General features: G+C 43.2%; 1 protein-coding gene across 2 annotated transcripts in view; it reads right to left on the reverse strand.

The window, feature by feature from the left end:
- The window catches only part of ATP10A (ATPase phospholipid transporting 10A (putative)), a 214,056-nt gene that overhangs the window by 15,223 nt on the left and 172,898 nt on the right, over window positions 1-25,935 (reverse strand). For both annotated transcript variants that reach the window (XM_075590558.1, XM_075590559.1), the window contains exons 13-16: window positions 20,080-20,264; window positions 16,231-16,558; window positions 15,312-15,388; window positions 6,039-6,164 (exon numbers count right to left, since the gene is read on the reverse strand). In XM_075590558.1, the coding sequence (XP_075446673.1) occupies window positions 6,039-6,164; window positions 15,312-15,388; window positions 16,231-16,558; window positions 20,080-20,264 (716 nt within the window). The remainder of the gene's footprint in view (window positions 1-6,038; window positions 6,165-15,311; window positions 15,389-16,230; window positions 16,559-20,079; window positions 20,265-25,935) is intronic.

Genomic DNA, 25,935 nt, shown 5'->3' on the forward strand with positions numbered 1-25,935 from the left:
ATTCTTGGGACGCCATCTTGTCGACGTCATTGGCCATGGACAGTCCCGCGAGACCACCAGGCAGGCTCAAGTCCGGCGGCGATGACTTCACATCCGGTGAAACCGGACAAGGCCGCACCCGGCGCCTCCTCCAGGTAGGCCATAACGGGATCTTGAACAAAGTAGAAAAGGGGTGGCTCACCCATCACAAGATAGAAGACGTCCCTTGGTTCTTCTGCAGGCAGTTTTCGAGCAGCACTGGCGTCATCTCGAGTCGCAGAGCTCATCAGACATTCTGGAACCTCCGCAGCATCTGGGATGGACGCGATTGGGCTTGAACTTCTCTCCAGACAGCAGGTAAGATGTGGGCTCTTCTCCACAGGTTCCGCCCGGATGAAGTCATCAGGGACAGCCATGGATGGGGACACCTCCCCCAGGACATGATGCCGGGGCGAGTCAGTCGCCCGGGCGACCATTCTTATGGAGCTACTGTGCTCCTGGTTCACCTGGAGATCCGCACCCAACACCCCTGCTGCAGTCCACTCACCCGCAGGAACCTCGGCAGTCGTGGCTCCCAGTCCTGGGACCGTCGGTACTGTCACAGCAGGCTGGACTGGTAGTTACAAAAAAATGGGTGAACTGCGCTCTAATAATTGTGAACAATTGTGTGATAATCTTACAGTGAATAAGGTGATTATATATATATATAAAACCTGTTACTTTATAAGTGAAGGTGTGCAGCTGTATTCGTGGAATGGCTCCACAGACCGAGGCTAGAAGAACAAATACAAAAGAAACAGCGCAGGGAACTGACGAAGTACATTCAAAGTACGAAACATGTTGGATGAGAGGACGCATTCACAGTACTACCCGCGGTGCTATTTTATCCTGTATACATCTTTTGTTCAACTCCGTTCCCTCCCGCTGCCTCCCTGACCGGCCGAAACTGTTGGCACCACCGGATGACGTCATTGACGCGCGCCGGAAACAGACGTCACACGCCGAAAGCCAGGGAGTGAGAGCCTGCTTCTCTGCAGTAACAGCCGTGAGACAGACGAATTCAACCGGGCTGCTGTAACCACGATGTTGGGCTAACGCCATACACCACGGCAGCGTTGATTTATGCAGAGAGCAACAAAGGAGAGGCAAAGGAGAAGAAAATCCACCTGATGACCAGCTTATCCCATCCATGGTTGATTGGTAACATGTCCATATACATGTACTGCCAGTAATTATTTTATCTGATGTACGTGCAATACTCACCTGTTATATTAATATAATTTTTTATACATACTACACTATGAGGTTTTTTGCGCTGTTTCTTTTGTATTTGGACTGGTAGTTGCAGGGCCCACGGGCCCACAGCAGAGTCCGCGGCGGTCACTTTGGATGGCACCGGACCACTTAGGCATCCGGCGTGTTGATGAGGGTACACTGGCCCACGTCGTCCGTGACCATAAAAATGAATGAGACCGCACCGGTCGGTGTGGTGACTCGCTAGGAGGCACACATACCACAGCTGGTACAGGGCTAGCAGGCCTCAGCTAGAAGGTGCCACAGTGCTAGCACCACACCTCTAGGCTGACAGCTCCTCTGGGCAGTTGACAATGCGGGCAGATACACCATAGATTAATCTGGTTACACGCGAACAATCAGGTAGCCACCTGGAAACGTATAGTTGGTGACTTTTAAGTCATCTTTAGCAGCTGAGTTGGACACCATGAGGTAGTCTGGAACAGATTGCTTAGGGTCCTCTCTTGCTCCACTCAAACATGAATGAAACTTGATGGCAGTACAGAAACTCCTCCCAGCACTAGGCACACTGTGATAGGCTGGTAGGGAATTGCTCTTACCCTGGATGGAATCAGAGGCAGGGCTGTTTTAGTACAAGGCTGACCTGACTCACAATGAGCCAATCAATCAGCATAAGGGGCGGTACCCTCCATTTGGCGCCGAAAGGATGCAACTATTTTGTAGATCTTTTGCAACTTTGCATTTGCAAATCCATGCGGTTTGCTGTTTCTTGGCGGGAGCGCCATTTTGGAACTCAGGCACATGCCACCACGCGGTGACCGCCATGTTTAAGACACTCCTTGCACGCGGTCCCTCCGATCTGGGCGGAGAACCACTCTTCTTATTCTGCAGATATTCTGAGGCAGAAGTTACCTTCCAGTTAGGCAAAATCCCCTTTAGTACGCTGCACACAATAATTTTTCATTCAGAGCGCCTGTGACTTCCTGTGTATCAGATACTAGGTGTACAGCAATAGTTCCTCCAGCAGAGGTTCTAGAGATCCTAACCTACAATCAGGAACTCCCCTCCTCAGACACTATCCTGCACATTGTGACGCCACCCCTCTTGAACCAGACACTGCAGTTCCCTTCCAAAGATTTTTGAGCCCCTGGCAATCAGAAGACCCTCTCCAGGCGCTCTACACATATCTGTCCTCAAGGTGACTAGACTTCAGCAATAGCAGTTGCTCTTCAGCACAAGACTTCTCTTAGGGCAGCACAGAAACGGATCCTGGCCCCCCATCCTTCCTTGCACTCTGTCTGAAAGTGTACCTTCTCTGTACCTTTCTTTCTGCTTTGCTCTCACTGTAAATGCCTGCACTGATCTCAGCAGCGCCTCCAAATGTAGCACTGTTCCCCCCCGCCCCCCAGTGGGAGATACATAGCTTCTGCTACCTTGTGTGTGGTGCAAATACCTGTTAGGGTCAGGAGAGCTGAGTTTGATCTGAGGTGTAGTGGAGATCAGGACAGGATTAGGTGGATTCTCTGAGCTTCTTCTCATTGTGCTTAGCACCTCCAGCAGTAGTGGGCTCCAGGGTGTTCGGAGATCAGCCCCCACTATTGCATGCTTCTTCCCTTCTGCCCAGAGACTGACACTTAGACAGGAGTATGATGAACAAGGGTCTTTATTCGGCAATCACTGCAGATGTTCTTCATACAGCGGTGCAGGGTCTCAGAAGCTCCAGGCCTCTGGATGATGCTTGCCCCAGATATTACAGGGCATCTGTTGGTATAATCAGATGTTCCCCCAGCCCCAGGGGCTGGAGGTGGGCATGCTCATCCTGCGATGGGAGAGACTCATAGCCCAACAGCTCTCCTAATCCTCCAGAGCAGGACTGAGTACATTTGGCACTGCCCCTCATCAGGAAGCAGAAGGCGTGGGCTCATGGTCTAGACCTATCCCTGATAGGCTTACACAGGCCATGAGTCACCATCGTACTTCTGTCCATCAGAGAGGAGCATGAAGGGAAGTCCCAAGCCCACAGAAGTAACCCCTTACAGTCTGCAGCTAGCAGGATTTACATAACAGGGAGGGGAAAGACATACCCTGTTACATATACATACACACGCGCACATATAAAATAATGTATTATTTGTTGTAACCCTTTTGGTGCTGATGGAAATGATAATCCACTGCTATGCAATCCCACACATACAGCAGAAGACGGATGCACCTATTTACAGTTATGAGTTTACATCATCCAAAATCATCAGTTACTGCATGTGATGAATGATTTGTTCAAAATAATGACTGTGGTTGTAAATTGACTGCATGTTTGATGTTAAACATTAACAATAATCCCCAAAGATTGGACTTGTTAACATGATATATATATATGTGTTTTCTATAATTAGTGCAGGGATGAAATGGCTCTTTGCCTTTTTTCTGTGCTAAATATAGTTATTTGTAGATAAACAACACAAAGTAAAACTACTTTTAGAGCATCCTGACAAATATGTACTGGAATTGATTGGGCATCTGACAACTGCACCGTTTCTTTCTTCTTGAAGTAGAAACCTCTGCATTTACATGTAGATGAATGATACATTCTTGAATTACACTGTGGTAGTTGTTACAAGCCACCATTGTTTTGCGATCTTCATTTACACAGATGTAGCGAGACTTCCCGTCTCCGGAGCCACGCCTGAAAAAGGGGCTCCGAAGGGTAGTGCTTCCATGGTCGCGCTGCGGGGTGTCCACGCTTCCAGACCAGACCCCCTGCAGCGATAACCCTCCCGGGTGGTCGCGGTCCTGCGGCATCCCCGGGTGCCGAAAACAGCAAGTCTTGCGACATCTGTATATTCATTATACTTGCTATTTTGCATGAGGTTTTTATCTGAAGTCCAAACGTAGCAGTGCGCACTCACTGCTTTATTTGTTCATTTATTTCCTGGGTTTTTTTGGCTGCTAGTTTCCAAGACAAGTTTATTAATCAAGCCACAAGCATTAGCATGACAAATCCTGAGAGAATGCATATGAAAATATTAATTATGTTCTTAAAATGAAAACACTCAGGTATTCTAAAGTTTTATTTCCTGAGCAGCTCAGGGAATTAGCTTTTACAAAATGCCTACATACAGAAATGTAGAAATGTAGTCAATTTCAGTATGCAGTAGTGTTCAATAAAAACTGGATTTTCCTATTAAATCCAAGTTAAAACTGCTGAAGTGGAAATTTCAAAGCAGATTGATCATTTATTCATAAAATAGTATTTTTCATACATAGTTTAAAATACTAATGCAGTGAGAGATGTACGACTGTGTGAGGTGGGGAGCTCCAGTTTAATTCAATGACTGAATAGAGCTCCATATTCATTTCATCAACAAATTTACATTATACAACAACCAGGCCAATTGCCAATACTTCTATCCAATACTTCCATATCATTTTGTATTTTTCTATTAGCAATATAAAATGTTTAGTACATTTCTGTCACAATTTAAACAATTACGACACATTTCATTTGACCATGATATATATAAAAAGTAATTTCCCCACTCAAGATTGAATAATAAAAACCATCTATTTAAGCTATACTTTGAAAAGTAGGTACTTGACAATTTTAATGCAGATGGAATTACATAGTGACTGGGGAGGGTAGCTGACTATAATATTTGGTGGAGTGATCACTACAATGTAATAGGAAGCTGAAAGATCAACGTTGAATCTGTTTATCTTCTGTAGCTTCAGCTAGGCCCTGACTCACTGTAGCTTGTGGTTGCTACAGGGAAGGCCCATATATAGGGATGCTTCCCCAGTAGCTGCCTAGTGTTAGTGCACCGGAGACGGACGCCACACGGTGCATGCGGCCTGTGGTCTGGGACCAGACCACGGGCACCTCATGAGACATTAAGGGACACCCTCCAGCTGGAGCTCCCTCGAGGCGAGAGAATCGTCATAGCGGCGGGGTCACGTTGCGGCTCTTCGGATCCACCATTCAAGTTGGGCTGGTCTGGTCTAAGACCAGGATGGTACCCAACGTGCACCAATGGCCATATACACAGTGGGTAACGCTACACCACACACTTTGGGGCTGTGGACACCGGGTAGTTAGGTACACAGGGCACCTCAGTACTTTGGGGGATCTCACCGGGATGTTAACAGTGTATGGGGTCTTTGCATTGTGGAAAGGTTGATCACAGTGTGTTGTTATTAGTGTGTATGAGTAAACTGTTAAACTATACATGTGTGGTGTATTACTGGTATTGCATTAGTTCCTGTGAGGGGTTATCCTGCAGAGCTAGGATCCCTCCCAGGTGCAGGCGCTGCACCAAGAACGATGAAAGCATACCCCAGGCTCCCAGCGGCGGAGGCTTAGGCCTTCTGTGAGCCACAGGTAATGACAGCACTCGTAGTTCCCTTAGTCACGGGGAAAGGGGGCTACACATGCGTGAGAGTGCGTGCGTGAGAGAGTGCGAGAGAGATACTGCACGTGAGAGACTGCGCGTGAAAGGCTGCACGTGAGAGAGACTGCACGTGAGAGTGATTATGTGTGACAGTCTGTGTAACAGTCTGAGTGAGAGAGCGTTCGAGAGAGAGCATGTGTGAGAGAGCGTGTGTGAGAAAGAGGGAAGGGGTTGGGGTAGCTGGACAAAAGAGGGGGGGGGGGGGAGGAAGGGAGAATAGGGGTAGCAGGGTAGGGAATAGCGGTATTTTACTGGTATTTTATATTTTGGTCCACCCCTGTATACAGTACACACACACACACATTTACATGAATTCTTTAGCATATACATTATATTGTGACCTGCAATGTTAAAGCTCACCGCATTCTTATAGAAGAAATACAACACCATGTTGGCTAGTCTAGAATAACACCATCGTCCATGAACAAGCAGGAGCTTCTCCAAATGTCGGAACCTCGGGACTGCAAAGTCACTCGCCATCACTGCCTGTAAAGAGCACAAAAGTACAGCAAGTTTCCAGGCATTATTTCCATCATAGAGATAATCACACCACATGTAAAAAATAGCACATTTGCTATACAAAGATGTAAAACAAAAGGACGAGCTTCTGTAATGTACTGTAGAATAAAAGGCAAATCAAACTATGCATATTTTTTTACCAATTCTTGGAGTCAGGAAGGAATGAATTTTTCCCCTTAATGGGGTTTTTTGTTTGCCTTCCTCTGGATCAATAAGTAAGTATATATATAGGATAAAGTATCAGTTGTCTAAATTTAGCATAGGTTGAACTTGATGGACCTACGTCTTTTTTCAACCTCATCTACTATGTAACTATGTAACTATATTCCAAAGAGGCACAGAGACGTGTCACTAATAGTATTAAGAACAAACAGAAAAATAAAATACAAATTATGGAGATTGTATTGTTTTATTTATTGAACACCTATTTTATAGGAGTAGCTCAGTGAGTAAAGACACTGACTGTACACAATGATACAGAGTTTGCAGCAGGGGAACCTGGTTCAATTCCCGGTGTCAGATTCTTGTGACCTTCGGCAAGTCGCTTCATTTCCCTGTGCCAAAATCTAATATGATTATAAGATCATATATATGATATGGTGCCCCTGATATGGCACCAAAATCATAGATTATAAGATCACCTGGGCAGGGACTGCATAAATTCCTATGTGCTGCGTACTCCGTACTATACTGTAATTGTGAAGCGCTTTATATCGCATTGGAAAAAAAGCACTCTATGAAATAAAGTTATTATTATTATCTATAAGAAACCACCTGTGTTGAAGCTGGGATATCCTGCCACTAGTGGCAATCCTCATCTGAAACAATATTTGCTGTTTGATTTTGAGAATTGTTAGCTTTCCCCAATGCTGTATATAAATTAACCGAAGGATTTGATAACTTTAATAAAAAGCACAAACGTTTGCATTTCGTCTCCTCTGCTCATTTGGATATAGCAGGAGGTGTGTTCTACTGCAGCAAAATCAGTACAGTTACTAGGCAGACATCATATTTTCTATCGGTGGCTATTATTATCTCACCTTTAAAAGGGCGATTCATTAGTGATCAGGAGTACAATTCTGGGGCATATACACCTGTGTATATATAAATAGCAGGGTCACCCTGGTGCCCTGTGTTCCCTTACCTCCCGGCGCGGTCACGCCTGACAGCGGAGGCAAGGACAGCTGCGGGCGGCACGGCGGGGGAGTAGGGAGCTGCGATCGGATCACCAGAGGCTCCGGCGGCTCTCTGCAGGGCACCGTCATGTTGGTGCGTGCGTGCACGTTTCGCGCGTGCACGTTTCGCGCATGCACAAGACGATCGAGCATGCGCAGTATGACCCAAGTAGCGGCGGCCATTATAAGGTAGTGTAAGCGGCGGCTAATGCATGGAAGGCTCAACGGAGAACTACAACCCCCAGCAGCAACTGGGGCTGCAGGATCATGTGAGGCACAACAGCCAAAAGGGCTGAGAGAATCCCCTGCTCAGCTATGGATATATTTTGCGCGCTGCAGACCACGCCAGTCGGAGTTGCGACGCTATCAGGGTAGGGTGTGCGTGTGCAGGGTGTCAGTGACCCCTGCACTAGGCCAGAGACCCCCATTAGGCCCCAGCTAGGCCCCGACTCCCCTCAGCTTGTGGTTGCTGCAGGGACAGGCCCATAGATAGGGACACTGCCCATGTAGCATTAAAGTGAGGGACACAGCAAGGACTGCATCCTGACCTCAGGTGATCTGGGACCAGACACCTGCAACACAGAGACATTGTAAATGGTGGTACCATCTCTGTGGGACCCACCCAACGTAGAGGCGGAGGCTTCGCGGTTACCATCACTGGATCCGTCGATCCCATGAGCATCACTGCGCGCCCGGGTGTGGACACACCCGACAGGTACCTCACCTCCTCACGTGCACCAACTCACCTTCATATGTTAGTGGGCAGTGCTGTACCACACATTGGGTTGGGGGATTTAACATTGTAGACACCGGGTTGATTGGGTGCCCAAGGGCCCCATGGTACTCTGGGAGGTACGGCCATGCGAGACCTGGTGGGAAGGCTGTACTATATTAGTGTGTATAGTAACTGTTCTGCTTTACCCAGTGTGCATTCTTTATGTGTCCTGTAACGGGGTCATTCTACACAATAGAATCCCACACAGGTGGAGGCGCTAACGAGCATCATTCCAGTATACACCCCAAGCTCCCAGCAGCGGAGGCTCAGGCCTCCTGTGAGCCACCAGGTATTGCACCCTACACACACCGTAGCCCCACATCTCCCAAGGGGTGGCGGAATGTGTGCTAATATATATATATATATATATGTATATGTATATGTATATGTATATGTATATGTATATGTATATATATATACATATACATATACATATACATGTATATATATATATATATATATATATATATATATATATATATATATATATATATACATATACATATACACACAAACTGTTATGGAACAAGAACCACATTTCTGACTCACCCCCCTCTCTCCTTTGCAGCTTCTGCCTGTCAGATTTTATTCCCAGCTGCATGGAGTCTGCAGACACATACTGTGCCTCTGTAACTTGCAACAATGTTGCATTCCTTGCCTCCGAGCATGGAATCAGTGAGCTGCTACTGCAGTTTCTGAGATCCTCACCAGAATGGGCTAGTCTGCCCCCCCTCCTGTTTGTTCAGACATGGTCTGCCCCTAGACTATTCCTTTACCCACACTGCACCTCACTTCCTTTTCCACCCTGGAGACAGTGAGTAACAAGTACCCCTTCTCTGTTTATCCCCCTTGGTGAGGCCATCTCTTTTTACCGGTTTCTAACTAACAATCACCACTACACACCATCCACAAGTATCTGTACCTTGCTACCTTTTCCCAATAAAGTGGAGGAAATATTACAGGACTTGGAGTGATTTAAAAGGGAACTGTGTTAATGCTATCGGGAGCCATTCATACCAAACGTGACCCTGGCTTCAGAATACAAACAAACAAATAAACAAACAAACAAACACACATGTATATCTGTTACAAAATAACAAAATAAAATGCTGCAGCTTGCCATGCAAAAGGAGTGGCATTCTGCTCATATGCCAAGGTCAAAAAAAACCTCATATGGTTTCCTCCAAAGAAGACATCTGCTTTATTTACATATATATGAGATGCGGCATTCAGCTCCACACAGCAATAAATAATATACTTATAGATCCATATGCAGGGTACATCATATTAATGAATCAAAGTTCGTGACAGCTGCATGTTTGCTATTAGCTAAGCTTTTGTGCTTTAGAACGCCCTTTAAACTCTGACCTTTATTAAAAGGCACTTGTTTTACCTGGTGCTACAGTATATTGCCTATAGAGGCAAAGAGATGGGCACTGGGTGTGAACAAAATGGGACTTGTAAGAAGAGAGCTGAGCAGGAGCACAACCCTTTCGCTGCCAGGGCACCTGCCACGCAAAGCCAGCCACAATAGAGATGCACATTTAATAATGCCCATTATGGCACAGGTTGATTTGTCTGATATCCCTATTAAACATAAATACTGTACACACAACATTTGTATTTGTAAATCATGTTATTTGTACCTGTGCAGGAAAAGAAGTGATAAACATGGTTGAATTCTGAGCAAGAGGAAATAAAATGCAATAGAGGTAAATGGACAGAGAGGAAAAGGAGCTGTGTAAAAACGTAAAGGTTGGTGAAGAAATGAGAGGCATCAATAGGGTTATTGAGCGTGGAATACTAGTAGCATTGCTATATCGAAGAAAAGGGCATGGGAGAGCAAATCTTACATCCTTTTAGAGAATGGTCCACACAAGTAGAATGTATTACTCCCCCCTCAAAAGATAACTATTATTGCGTTTTGATGGAAATCAGGTACATTAAATAATTGATACCAGAGTGTTCCAGACCCATTTCAGCTGCCCCGGTCAATAGAACATGAGAATGGACAAATGCCTGTATCCATGAGTTTTATAGAGAGCTGTGCATAAACACATGCCCACAAACCTCAATGAACTGAACTAACGTTGTAAACAAGAGTGGGCCAAAATTCCTCCACAACGATGTGAGAGACTGATAAAGTCATACAGAAAATGATTACTTCAAATTATTGCTGCTAAAGGTGGTTCTACAAGCTATTGAATCATAAGGTGTACTTAGTTTTTCACACATAGTTTCTCCATTTTGGCTTTATTTTTGTTAAATAAATCATGACACGGTGTAATATGTCATGTGTTGTTGTTCATCTGAGGTTGTACAGTATTTACCTAATTTTAAGACCTGCTAAGGAACAGATGATTGTTATTAAGTCCTGATATGTAAAACCATAGAATTCAAAGAGGGTGTATTTTCTTTTTCACACAACTGTAGCTTATAATAAACAAAAAGGTTGCTAGTCTCTCTCCTCCTCTGTCCCTCTCCCCCTCTCAACATCAGGACTCCGAGTATGCGTTTCTAGGAAGAAATTAAATGAAAATGACGGGAGTGTTGGATAGGTCCCCTTGAAAGCGTGCATTTTTAGGGAACTTTTAAATATATGTATGGTAAGGAAGAGTCTGATTGTGCATGGTAGAGAATTCCAGAGTTGGGGTGTAAGCATGGGAAAAGTCTTGGAGGAGGGAGTGAGAGGAAGTAACAAGGGAGATGGATAGATCATGAGTAGAGCGTTGTAGGTGAGTACAGGTGTCGTGAATTAGACTCTGTAGGGTATGGGTAACCAATGTAATGACTTGCATGCAGTAATTGTGCAGTGAAGAGCAGCGGTTGGTGAGGTAAATGAGTCTGACTGCAGCATTTAGAAGAATGGCCTGGAGAGGGGACAAACCGCAGATGGGAAGACCAGCTACAAGCATGTTGCAATAGTCCAGTTGGGAAAATGAGTGCACAAGTACAAATATTGGTGGGATAGTTTCGGGAGCAAGGGACATAGTAATACCACGGAAGTGGAAACAACATGATTTGCAGAGGTGCCAAATGTGTGGGATGTAGGAGGAGAATTCAAGAATCACACCAGGGGGTATTGTGATTGTGGTGGTGTCATCTACTGTATTGCATGTGAATAATCTAGTATACAATAGGTGTAGAGTAAGGCTACACTTATAGTGACGGCGACACGACGGTGACGTAAGGCTGTGGTTGCTGGAAAAATCAAATTGAGATGACTTCCAGTGATCGCGACCAAGCCGTCGCTCTGTCGCGCTTCGCTTACTATAAGTACATGCGATGGCGGCAATGCATTTGTTTTGACATGACGTCGCGTCGCTGTCGCCGGCACTATAAGCGCAGCCTTAGGAGGAGTGAAATAGTTAAATTTTTGACCTGTTAAGTTTAAGATACATCCATGAAGAGATAGCAGAAAGACAGTTGGTGACACCAGCCGGGAGAGAAGGGGTCAGGAGTGGAGAGGTAGATTTGGATATGAGCAGTAAAGAGGTAGTAGTGAAAACGGAATGACGATTAGTTTACCAAGGTAAGAGGTGTAAAAGGAGAAGAGTAGAGGCCATAGAACAGACCCTGGGTACGCACAGTGTGTGTAGGAGTGAAGGGTGTGCCTGCAAACACAAAGTGCAGTCAGGTAACATGTAGCATTCAAACATTTTTTCATTAAGAGTACATTTTCTAACTTCTAAATATTTATTATACCTTTTTGGGACATACAGGTATGCCTTAATTTAGCGACGATGTATTGTTAGTTTCAGCAGCTACCAATGTGCTGCATTAGTAGAAAACAGAAATACACACAGGTGAAGGTTTTTTCTTTTCTTCCACTGAACAAAACGCTGTGCAATTAGATGTGACATTTTCTCTAATAAGTATAATGGCATACACATAGAAGTCAGTTTCATCCGCTGGGTTTAGAATTTGCTCTGGTAGATGCAATGGAGTGCAAACAGAAATCAATTTGCTTTATTGCATATAATGAAGTGCAAGGAGAGGTTAATTCAATTTGCTGCATATTCCATTTCTACAACTATAAAAGGACTTTCATGTTTTACTTCATTTTGAGGTATTCAAAAATAAATACACTTTTATTACTTTTGGGCAGAGTGCGTTTATTTCTCTTGAAAGGAGCTGGACGGTTGGTGTTAGAAGTATTAAAAACAATCATCCGGAAGGTCTATGCTGACACCAATAAACAACATAGACAACCCATCCTTGTTTTGGGAAGCAGGGAAAGCGGTGATGAGGGGTGAAATCATTGGCTTCTCCATAAGACACAATGGAACACTTAACAAGAAATTTATACTAGCAAATGAAAACCTAACTAAAGCATTAAATGAATACAAAACAATTCCCTCACCTGCCCATAAACAATCATTTATATTTAAAAAAAAAAGGAGGAATTTGAGTTAATAGCCCAGGAAAGAGAAGAAGCCAACCTCAGTTATTTTAAATTGAAACTTTCTAAATATGGTCTCAGAATCTCATACATTCAATAAAAGATTGAAACTCAGGGGAAGGAAGTTTGCACCTCACCCGAGGATATAGCCAAACGATTTGAGATTTTTTTATAAGGATCTTTATTCCCCAAAAAGTATTTCTTCCCAAAATAATGAGACATTTTGGAGTAAAATGTTGCCTGCAAAAATTTCAGATCAAGCACGTGCAGATTTGAACAATCCAATCCAGGAAACTGAGGTTCAAAAGGCAATCAATGCCTTAAAATTTTTAAAAGCTCCAGGGCCAGATGTTTTTGCAGCTGAATTCTGTAAGACACAGGACGAGAATGTGGTAGACCCTTTAATGAGACTATTTAACCGTTTATTAAATGGTGACGAATCTCCTAGTAGCTTTACGAGGCAGGTATCAAAGTAATTCACAAGGCGGGCGGAAGCCCAGATTATGTGGTCTCATATAGACCATTTTCGTTATTAAATATTGATTATAAATTATATGCAACAGTTTTGGCTGAAAGATTAAAGGTCCATTTACCATCTGTAATATCCCCAGACCAAACGGGGTTCATATGGGGCAGAAATCCTACTTCAAATATTAGGAAAGTGCTAGATGTGATCCAACAGGTACAAAATACCATGACTGAAGTGTCCCCATGTCTTCTCAGTTTGGATGCTTTGAAGGCCTTTGATATGGTGTCATTTATATACTGTGTTGCAGAAATGTGGGATTGTGGGCGAATTTGAGAGTGCTATTAAGGGGATTTAAAGAGAGGGACTAGACAGGGTTGCACGCTATCTCCTCTACTATTTGCTATCGCCCTAGAACCCCCGGCTATCTATTTGAGGAACTGTCATAAATTTGGAGGGATTATGATAGGGAAAACAGAAATTAAGATTGCCATGTATGCGGACGACACCTTATTGTTCATTAACAGACATGAAATTGACTTTCCTGTTTTTCTGGATATTTTGGATATTTTTGGTTTATTTTCAAGCTATAAAATAAATATTACAAAATCAAAAGCCTTGAACATAGGATTACTCAAAATACCAGTATGGCAAGATTAATGCCCTTTTATAATAGCAGCTAGCAGTATAAAATACCTGGGAATCTTGATCCCGTAAATCTAAAAAAGTTTTATGATATTATTTGGCTGGTATGGCCAAATTATGCAAAAATCTCAGTATTTGGAAAGCTTTGCCAGTAAGCATTCTTGGACGTACAGGTCTTTTAAAAATTATAGGTATTCCAAGAATGTACTATTTATTAATGATGTTACCACTATTACTAAGAAAAAGAGACTCACACGACTAAATAGAGAGATATGGACTGCTGGATTAGACCCAGCACCTGCTCCATTTCCCAACTGACAACCAAAACAAATAGATGAATACAGTAGCTATATTTAGATGGAAAGTATACTATGAAAATGTGCAGACAGACAAGAATTAATCCACAGATGGATCGAATTCACAGAAAGTGATGGACAAATACAAGGTTCTGGGTCAAGGGTGCTAAAGAACTATCTAGAGGGAGGCTGTATAGAGTTTTAATTTACAATATTTGTACAAATTCAAACTACGGCTGCTCAGGATTTGGGTTAATGCTGGTACAGTATTAGTGTTCTATCCATGTTTGTCTGCTTGGGCTAATATACATTCTTGTTCCTACCCTAGTCTGTAGAACCCCTTAAAGGCCGTCATTGTTCTGTTACATTTTTTATTTAACTGTTAGTATGTTTAATTTGATCAGATGTGATCGCTGTTTGGGTTGGCTTATTTTGTTTACCTTTTTATTTTGTAATCTTCTATAAAGAGAAAATACGAGAAAATATGCAAGAAGCCAGGCCTCACACAGATCTGATAATCTAAAGAAATGGAGTCAAAATATTGTATGGCTTTCCATGTATATGATGTAAACGTTTTTTTTGTCTTTATATAATGCTTTGTTTCAATGTATACAGTATGTCAATCTACAACAAAGGATTGTTTAAAAAAAAAAAAAGATAAGCCTCCTCCTAGCAACAGAAAGCGTAATGCATGGGTCGTTTTAATATTGGTTTTATAGTGGGGACAAGTACACTAAGCACAATTAGCTGTCAGTATTGACCCAATTCTTATTCCATAAATGCATTTACTGGATAACATTACCCCGCCAGGAAGTTGTGAAAGAACACATTAAACAGTGAGGGAAAAACTAAATCTGAGCTGCATGTAAATGCAATTTCCTTCATATGTACAAAATATTTTAAGAATAGGTAAATACATATGTTTTTAAAAAATATACACCAGACGGAATAATGGTTTTTCGCTGCCACGTGTGATGAGGACTTTGATTTGAATAGTCAGCAGTTGTCATTTTTGTCCCCAGCTTTTATATTCAATGTATGTCTCTAAGTGCTTTTTTTCGCTCCTGGGTAATAAAGGCTTATAAAAACACAGCTTTGTCCTGCACGTTTTATTATGCACAATGACAATCTTGTGTAATTCTAATGTGGATAATAAATTAGGGTTTAGCTGCTAAATTAATTGATTGTTTATTATAAATGATCCCAATTGGGTTTAGCCATCTAATGACCACTCATACTGTATCTCCATCTTCCAAATTTCAGGTACAAAAATAGTACGTTAGTCTCCATACCATCAGAGGTAAGAGCAGTACAACTGTTGGTTATAAAGGGTGTCTGTCCAAGTGAATATTTACCTGCATTCCTTCCTGACCAGAGATCCCAACTCCAACATCTGCCACTTGTATCATGCTGACATCGTTGGTTCCATCACCTACGAACACATTTCCTTTTAGAAACCCACTCTGCACCATTTGTTGGAAATATAAAAACAAATTCCCAACTCTTCTTACACTGCAATAAGGTTAAAAATATCATTAAGTATAAAATGCTGCTGTAACTTGGATCCCATATGTGAAAGAATGATGTGCAGTATATTACCCTATTTGTAAAACAGCTGCTGTATATTACCTTATTGTCTGTAAGTATTTTTTGCAGACAATATTTGATATGTAGAGAAATTAATGTTTAAGTACAATTAATCAGAAGAGAGCACATCACATACCTATGTTTAGTTTAGGTATTGCAGAGCCTGCAATGCATTCTTTGTTTATCCACTGTAGTACTAATTTACAATTCATGTGCATAATTCATTTGTTATGAATGTTTTAACTGTATAGACTTCTTGTCACCTTCAACAAACCTACCTTCTTATTAATTTTCAAGGAAAGTGAACCTAACCTGATTAAATTGTTGTAAATGAGGATTTCAGTAACTTACATAACATACATTAGAATAAGGCCACCAACCTTTGCAGAATTAGGTATTGCAAAGTGGTAAGAGTACAACTCAGATTCTTAATCACTTACTGAAGGTTTACAAATCTGCAGGTTCATAACTTTTCAGATGAACCAAAATTAAAAAAAAGGACGTATTAAAATAGGCGGTGTACATTTTCCCTTCATTGAACTGCTGTGCTAATGTTAACTAGATGAGTTGTGAAGCATGATGTGTTGAAACAGTGCAGCTACATCGCACCCATGATTAATTAAAAACAGTAACATAAATGGCAGTAGAAATTTTCCATATAGAAAACCAGAAAAATGGTATACTTACCAATTGCTAATGTCATAGCTTTTAGTTTGTCTCGAACAAGCTTTACCACCATGCTCTTTTGAAGTGGGGTCGATCGACAGCAGAGGACAGAGCGACACTGCCTAGCAAGTGAAATAAATTTGTCTGCCTGCCTCATGTCTAGTGCATAAGCTAATGTTTTCCCATCAATCACGAGACCCAGGCTTGGTCGCTTTGAGGTTGAAGACCACTGAGGATTGCTTTGGGCAAAACCAATGTCAACATTCTCAGCAGCTTTATCCTTTGAGTCAGTTGAACACTTGGATTCTACATAGTGCAAACACTGCTCAAGCAAAGCATCACATGCGTCCTGAAAAGACAAGGAAATGACAATCAGGTCTGGTCCAATATTGCACAATATATTACTTTCTAGAAAATATCCTTCCTATTGCATATGTTTGTTTGTGCTAAAATCCAAGATTTTTAAAGCAGTTTGTATGTGGGAGGCATATTTCTTTTTACCAACCAGAAAAATAACTTACTGTAATGGTGTCACACACACATCAACACACTTCAAGAACGCCAAATCTGGTACTTCGAGAATAAACACAATATACACGGCAGTGCAAGCTGTGGTTTCATATGTCATCATGATGTATGCAGATATTTAGCGAATCAGCATCTCTTTTATGAGGCAAAGTTCTTATTAGCTTTAATATAGTGATCTACGGGTCTAAAAATGACCACGTAAAAGTCGATGCTTATTAGAACTAGAACTATGAAACATTGACATTTCTCTGTCGGTATTTATGTGGATAACGTTTTAGGGAAGGTATTGGTATCAGCAGGTAATTGACTGGACCTCAATTTTGTTTTTTATAAAGCTCTTCTTTTTTAGGTAGAAGATGCAAAATGTTTTTTTGTTTTTTTTTATAAATTTTGTTTATGAAAGAGATTTTTTTTAAATGTCCCATACTATGCAAATACACAAAAAAGTGCTTTTCGAACTATTTAGGTTTCAATATATAGTTCTTATAACAATAAATGGGCCTTTTAATGATTTAAAGTGTGCCCCGTTTGTGGTGAAAAATAATAACACACCATTTATCAAAGTAAGATTTGAAAACGCTTTTTTAAATATCATTTGCAGAGTATCTTATTTATTGTGTGTCTTTGAAGCTGCGTCAATGTCTTTCCTGTAAATTCCCTTATGACACTTTAGACAAAAGTGCGGTCGGTGCAACTTAGCTGTTAAGACAAAAATAACATGATTTACACTTCTGCGTAAAGGCTCTATATAATTTCTAAGGGACTTACTGCAAAAGGTCATGTGTATCTGTTGCTGCGACTGTGAAAAACGTTGTAATGCTCAGGAAGGTTTAAAAATGGCATATATTAAGTTTTAAACAGCGTTTCTTTGGGCATCTGCCATGACCAGGAGGGCACTATAAAGTGAACTTTGAATATGCTAAAATATGTAAAGCTTGCAAGGACTGAGGTATCCCAAAAATAATAATAATAATAAAAAAAATTATATATACATATATACATATTTTTTTTTTGTGAGGTTGGCTACCAACATGATCCAAAAGAAACACAAATATGTTTCTACACTGCACACATCCTTCTTTATTCCTAGCTAAATTATCCCAGCTCTTTGCTTTAGTGTAATATTATGAAAGGGAAAATATCATCAAAAGGTTTGCTCACTGTAGGTTTCTCAAGCAGCTACTGTAAAAGTTACTAGACATAGTCAGCACAACTTTAAACCGCTTCTTGAACGAATTGCCAGTAATGGGCACTCCCCCAACTCTCAACGCTAAGAAGTAAATTTGCAATTTCTATGCTTGATCTTTAAGCAAATGCAACATACTGTACATCACCATTTTCAATTATTCAGCATTTACTCCTTTGAGCTCTTGGACTGGAAATTGTTGAGGTGGCAGATAATAAGATCAGTAATTAATTAACAAGCAAATGAGCTTTTATTGGTGATTGATGAGACTACAACTTCAGCCCTCTAGCTTCCCAACTGGCCAGTGGGATCATTTAACAGAATACCCCATTGTTATGTTAGATGTTAAATTGCTACAATTATCACAGATGTGTATGAAAACTAAGCTCTCCAGCACCTAGCATGTCTATGCTACTCTTGATCCATTCTCTTATAAAAAGTTAATAAAAAAAAAAGTTAAGCTCTGACTCAAACTTCCCTTTCCTGGTCTACTGAGCATTTGGTGAGGTAACCTTAACAATGATATTTGTAGGACAATGCGCTCACATAGCTATGGATTCCCGTCTCCTTAAAGGAACTTTTGAGTTATTACGATCTATAATTAATAAAGGACTCCAATCCTTTTAGGCTTATAAAACACTAACATTATAAAAGGGTCATTGGGAAGATTTTTATTTTTTTTGCTGTAACCTAATGTTTACAATTATACCCTTTTGTAGACTTGGGCAATATATTAAAATGATAATAATAAACAGAAATTATATTGAATTTTTTATTGACCCCGTTATTGCTATCAGTTATGAGAGTCATTGACGTTTCGCGGACAGCTGGTGACTTGCAGTTTACGATGTAGATGCTTTAAAGAAGACAGAGCTGCCAGGGTAAGCGGGATAGCTGCGCCCCTCCTTGCCTCCCTCCCTGACATTAGTAGCACTCTTTCCTTACCTCTAGGATCGTTTTGCCCGGATTTTTACCTCGGGCTCATCAACGAGTTTCTAATCATAGCCCCGGGGGCCATGTTTGTAGCTTTCTTTATTTATAAAGAAAACATTTCTTTCATTTTTACCGAGGTCGGGGGACCACGGATGGGCTCCGGAGGACCTCACAGTTCAGGTAAAGTTAAAGCAGAAATTTGTGTATTTTTTTCCCCCGTTTACAGTGTTCCCAATAACTGTGAAATAATTTGTATATAAAATCCAAATGTAATATGTTAGATTACTGTTTTCACAACATTTACTATGTAGGTAGATTGTTTCGAAGATACTCCACCTGTCACGTTCCTCTGTTAAATGTTACATTCTGGAGCAATTCTTAATGTTTTTTGAGCCTCTTCCACATCAAGTCAGACTGACTGCCCCAGTGACACTAAGGGAGTAAGTCAATACAGGCATACCCCGGTTTAAGGACACTCACTTTAAGTACACTCGCGAGTAAGTACATCTCGCTCAATAGGCAAACGGCAGTTCACGCATGCGCTTGTCAGCACTTCCTGAACAGCAATACCAGCTCCCTACCTGTACCCAAGCTGTGCGCAAGCGGGGAGCCTATAGAGCCTATTACACATGTGTTATTTACATCAGTTATGCACGTGTATGGCGATTGCAGTACAGTACATGCATCGATAAGTGGGAAAACGGGAGTGCTTCACGTTAAGTACATTTTCGCTTTACATACATGCTCCGGTCCCATTGTGTACGTTAATGCGGGGTATGCCTGTATGCTCCAAAGCAGACAATTGCATAGTGATTGCACGGAAACTCCCATTGGCATGCATGGCAGATTTTGGCCCATTATGCTGCGATGTGTAATTTCAGGGCTTATTGAATATGGTGGAAGAAATGCGGCTGGAAAACAAGTTCACGTACCTCCTGCTACCACTGTCTAAGCCTTCCAAACTGCACTCACATCCTACATGCTTCGACATGAATGAACAAATGATTTAAATTAAACACTTGTTCAACCAACAAAATGCCTGTCACTACAAATGACATTGGGTGCTTGTGTCTCATACTACTTGCTAGAAAAGAAAGGACAAACTGGGATTTGTAATTTACACAAAAATTACTAGTAATTAAAGTCTGGGATAGTTTTTTAAAATTTATTCTAGAAGAATGTAACTGTAAGTACAAACTATGCAGGAAACAAACAATGATTACCAGAGATTCAGCATTTAAAGTAATGATATCATCATCGTGATCCAGAAGTTTGCAGGAATAGCCAATATTTACAGCGGTTTCTTGCTTGTCTCCAGTCAGAACCCAAATCTGCAGTCCAGCTTTGCGTAACCTAGTGATCGTTTCTGGGACTCCATCTTGTAAACGGTCTTCAATGCCAGTAGCACCTGGTTTAGTAAACAACGTTATTATCATTTATGTTTATCTATCCTTCAACTATATACAGTACTAGCTGATATACCCGGCGTTGAATGGTCCCGCTCCCCCTCTCTCTCCACTCACCCCCTATCTCCACTCCCCATTGCCCTCTCTCTGTGGGTGGGTGAGTTAGTGACTGGGCGAGTGAGTGAGTGACTGGGCGGGCGAGTGAGTGACTGGGCGGGCGAGTGAGTGACTGGGCGGGCGAGTGACTGGGCGGGCGGGCGAGTGACTGGGCGGGCGGGCGACTGAGTGACTGGGCGGGCGACTGAGTGACTGGGCGGGTGGGCGACTGAGTGACTGGGCGGGCGGGCGAGTTAGTGACTGGGTGGGCGGGCGAGTGACTGGGCGGGCGGGCGAGTGACTGGGCGGGCAAGTGAGTGACTGGACGGGCGAGTGAGTGACTGGGCAGGTGGGTGAGTGAGTGGGCGGGCGAGTGACTGGGCGGGCGAGTGAGTGACTGGGCGGGCGAGTTAGTGACTGGGCGGGCGAGCGAGCGACTGGGCGGGCGAGTTAGTGACTGGGTGGGTGAGTGACTGGGTGGGTGAGTGAGTTAGTGACTTGGTGGGTGAGTGAGTTAGTGACTGGGTGGGTGAGTTAGTGACTGGGTGGGTGAGTGAGTTAGTGACTGGGTGGGTGAGTGAGTTAGTTACTGGGTGGGTGAGTGACTGGGTGGGTGAGTGACTGGGTGGGTGAGTGACTGGGTGGGTGAGTTAGTGACTGGGTGGGTGAGTTAGTGACTGGGTGGGTGAGTGAGTTAGTGACTGGGTGGGTGAGTGAGTTACTGACTGGGTGGGTGAGTGAGTTAGTGGGCAGGTGGGTGAATGGGTGGGTGAGTTAGTGACTGGGTGGGTGAGTGACTGGGTAGGTGAGTGAGTTAGTGACTGGGTGGGTGAGATAGTTAGTGACTGGGTAAGTGAGTGAGTGGGTGGGTGACTGGGTGAGTGCGTGAGTTAGTGACTGGGTGAGTGAGTTAGTGACTGGGTGGGTGAGTGAGTTAGTGACTGGGTGGGTGAGTTAGTGACTGGGTGAGTGAGTGACTGGGTGGGTGAGTGACTGGGTGGGTGAGTGACTGGGTGGGTGAGTTAGTTACGTGGTGGGTGAGTTAGTGACTGGGTGGGTGAGTGAGTTAGTGACTGGGTGGGTGAGTTAGTGACTGGGTGGGTGAGTGAGTTAGTGACTGGGTGGGTGAGTGGGTGAGTGAGTTAGTGACTGGGTGGGTGAGTGACTGGGTAGGTGAGTGAGTTAGTGACTGGGTGGGTGAGATAGTTAGTGACTGGGTAAGTGAGTGAGTGGGTGGGTGACTGGGTGAGTGCGTGAGTTAGTGACTGGGTGAGTGAGTTAGTGACTGGGTGGGTGAGTGAGTTAGTGACTGGGTGGGTGAGTTAGTGACTGGGTGAGTGAGTGACTGGGTGGGTGAGTGACTGGGTGGGTGAGTGACTGGGTGGGTGAGTGAGTTAGTGACTGGGTGACATTTCCCCCCCCATACCGCACGCGACGGCATGAAGCTAGAGGGCAGCCCGGCATCCCCCCCGCACCCTCCATACCTCACGTGGCAGCGGCATGCAAATAGCTAGCGTCCCGGCATCCCCCACACCTCAGGCGGCATGAAGATAGCGAGCGGTATCCCCCCCACCTTACGCAGAGGCGGCAGGGTATGTAGGAGGACGTGGGGGGGGGGGCACCGGCCGCCCCAGGGGACAGTCAGCCCCACTGCGTCCGCCACTGCTCTGCTTCCCCCGCCGGCATGTTAAGGGCGCAGTGAGGGTGAAGTGCACGCCGAGGTAATGGTGCTCGGCGTCAACCATGAGGGAGGCGGTAGGAGGGTGCAGTGGGGTAACAGGAGGGTAAGTGTGCTAATGTTTCAGGTGGGCCCGAGGGCAGTAAGGAGGCGGGAGAGGGTGGTGCGGCTGTGGCACCCCTGAGGTCTGTGAGGTGAAGGGAGCACCAGTGAGTGGGAATGTTGCAGGCTGTGAGGAGGGAGGGAAGGAGGCGGGAGAGGGTGGTGCGGCTGCGGCGTCGCCCCTGAGGGTTGTGAGGTGATGGGAGCAGCGGGAGCAGCAGCAGCTCAACCCCCTCCCGGCCAAGCAGAGGGAGGTAGCGGGGAAGTGATGAAGGGGGGGTGGAGCCGCCGGAAGGTGAGCTGTGGGTGATGGTGGGGGGATCCAGCGGGCCAGGCCGCGGGGTGAAGAGGAGAGTGGCCGGGTGGTTGTGCGTGTGTCCCACCCCCCCCCCCCCAGCTAAACAAGCCAGCCAATGAGAGGCGTGCGGGGGCGGGGCTGGGCCACGGAGCAATCTGATTGGCCAGAGGCTGAGTGACAGGCCAAAGGTCCAATGTGATTGCCCCTAGACACAGGGACATACAATGCTTTAAAAAAAAAAATATATATACTGTATAGATAGGTATCACATTGCATTAGAAAAACAGGCATTTTACAGATGCAGTCCAATGTTGGAACAAACTGAGCTAATAGCCTATGTTTTATAGTTTTAGTGTGTGATCAACGTCTTTAAAAAGAAGTGTAATTATTTTTATATCATTTCTGAACCTTTTTTTAAAGCACTTTTAACACTTTTTAGCACTTTTCTTAGCCTCGCATCATTTTATTTATGTTTAAAATATAGTTGAGATAGGTTTAATTTTCAAAACGCCCTGGGTTTGATGTCATACTCTAGATTTTAAACGACCATCTACTGTACTAAACAGAATAAGCAATCACAGATATGGCTAAAGAAGGTCACAGTTGCAGTCTTTAATGTTATGTAATTGACAGGGGCCTGACAGCCAGGCAAACGATTCCAGAACTGAAGGACTTGGTAGAGAATATGGTGAAGCGACTTTATTGAAAATAATAAGATGGCTAGTGGACTTTGGAGGTAATTACTTGGCTGTGGGGGAAAGACTAATTTGCTCCGGTACCGTAAATGGGTAGCTTTGCTTGGAAGAGTCTTGAGATTAAACAAAAAGGGTTCTCATCTCTGTTCAGTGAACATGTTGCAATAATGAGTGTTATACGCCCTTATTCAACATGCTGTAAAGCCATTAATCTGTGCTAGTGAAGATTTTTTTCCCCGGCACTGGGAAAGAGCAAATTACAAAGGGTCCAGCAGCCACATAAAAGGACGAACAGACATGCAGAATTGTACAAAGTATCCAGTTTATGGAGCTGTATCTGAGGGCAGTTCTAAACACAGTTGACTGATGTTACCATCTGATAGACAGTGAAGCCTATTCAGGTAGTTTGGATGAGTGACTTAACGCTTGTCCTGTGACTTTCCAAGAGATTTTGCATGTTTAGCTCTTGAGATAACATGTAAAAATCACGTGGAAAAGTTTTTCTTAACAAGCATTAGCACTCTGGCCCTGACAAGCTGTGCGGTGGCTCAAAAAATGCCCAAACTCAATTTTTTTTTGCCAGCAACTGCTGTTCAGGAAGCTTCGATATGCACATTATATGCACAATATGCTTAAACCCGCATATTTTGTTTCTGACACCTAAAGGGTGGCAAGATTGGGTTTGTGGTGTGCATATGAAGTAGTACCATTTATTTTTACTACATAGGATTGAAGCCGAGGATCTCCAGAGCTGACCTGCATTACTTTCAGCTCCAGAGACTCCTGCTTCAATCCTATGTAGTAAAAATAAATTTACAACCGAGCTTCATTATCTTATTGGCTAACTGCTAAGGTAATGCAAGGGTTAAATACCAGTGCCTGGTTTGTTGGTGGTAGAGTGGGTGAAGCTTGTAGTTACCCCAGGGTGGGTGGTTAGGCCTACCAGGAGAGTTGCGGCAGGGATTAAACCCTTCATTATAATAGCGGTTACCACCGCTAAGGTAATAATCGGGTTAACCCCTCCCAATACCCAAGGCATAAGTACTCACCCCAGGGCAACTACCACCTTCACCCACACCCTCTAACCCCAACACTACACACAGTAATGGGCAAAAGCCCTATTAGCCAAATATGGCTAATAACACTTTTGCCCATTCAAATATACAGTCCATTGCAATAAACTAAAATACAACACAAATTACATTATAAAAAAAAATACACTAATCATTTAATCCCCACCTCCTACCCACCCTGGAGGCCTAACCACCCACCCCCGGTCAACTACCCCCCATCCCCAACCCCTCTAACCCTATCACAACACACAAATGTGCAAAAGCTCTAGTAGCCAAATATGGCTAATGGCGCTTTTGCACATTTGTGATGCCTAAAAATAAAAATACACAATAAAATAAACATTACAATACATTACTAGAAAAAACACTAGCCAAGAAACCCATTGATTGCCATTGTGGTCACCTATGCCCACAACGGGGGCATAGATAAACACATTAGCAATCAATGGGCACCATAAAAAAAGACATTTAAATAAACAACACATTACAATACAATAAAAATAAACAGTAGCCAAAAAATGCAGTGATTGTTACTGTCGTTATCTATGCCCTCAATGGGGGCATAGATAGCGCCAGTGACAATTTAATGGGCACCTACAGTCAATCAAAGTGTTTCTTACCCATGCCGGGATGAAGGCTCATTCTTCTTATCCAACTGAGGCACTAACAACTATTGACCCACAAAGCAATGACCCTCAGCAGTTGGATAAGGAGGATGGGCCTTCATCCCGGCAAGGGTAAGAAACACTTTGATTGACTATAGGGTGCCCATTGATGGTCACTATCTATGACCCCCTTGATAACCACAGTGTCAATCAATGCATTTTTTGGCTACTGTTTAGTTTAATTGTATTGTAATGTGTTTATTAAAATTTATTTTTTTAATGGTGCCTATTGATTGCCAATGTGGCCATCTCTGCCCCCGTCGAGGGCATAGGTAACCACAGTGGCAATCAATGGGTTTCTTGGATAGGGTTTTTGTTAATAATGTATTGTAATGTTTATTTTATTTAATTGTGTATTTTTTTTAGTCATCACAAATGGGCAAAAGCTCAATTATTATTTGGCTTCTTGGAGTTTTGCCCATTTGTGTATGTTGTGATGGGATATAAGGGGTGGAGGTAGTTTAACCCCATAATTACCATAGCAGTTACTACCCCCTAAGGTAGTTAAGGGGTTACTGGCCAATAGCTAGTGTTTTCTTTTTATTCTACAGTAACTCATATTTTATTGAAGTTTTGAACATCCAGAGCAATGACAGTACATCAGGTAATCATACACAATACCAAATTAACTTAATACAAAGAAAATAAAAACACATATCTTGGTGTCCATCTGTCCTCTACCTCCTCTTGTCCTCCCCGATTTAACCATCAGTTTCCAGGTCTGCTTCTTTAGGGTGGTTCCCTCGCGCGGTCCGAGCACCCAACTCCTCTCCTTTGACCAACTCCCACCCGCCTCTCATCTCATTATGCTTCCTGGCATCAGCGGACAACGCATTTGGAGACAATTATAGCAAGATTGTGGCACTATTCACCCCTGGAATGTCGGTTTGTGCTAACCATATCATCCAGACTCTTACAAATGATGGGCCAGTGTCGTTAACCAAACTCGTTAACTTCTCCATCTGGCATACATACAGACGAGACCACGACTATTCTAAAGCTTGCCTTAAACTAGCCCGGTTACATTCTGGGTATAACCTGGCTAGTTTATGGCAAGTTTAAGGCA

The sequence above is a fragment of the Ascaphus truei genome, chromosome 3 (assembly GCF_040206685.1).
Source record: "Ascaphus truei isolate aAscTru1 chromosome 3, aAscTru1.hap1, whole genome shotgun sequence".
NCBI classification, from domain to species: domain Eukaryota; kingdom Metazoa; phylum Chordata; class Amphibia; order Anura; family Ascaphidae; genus Ascaphus; species Ascaphus truei.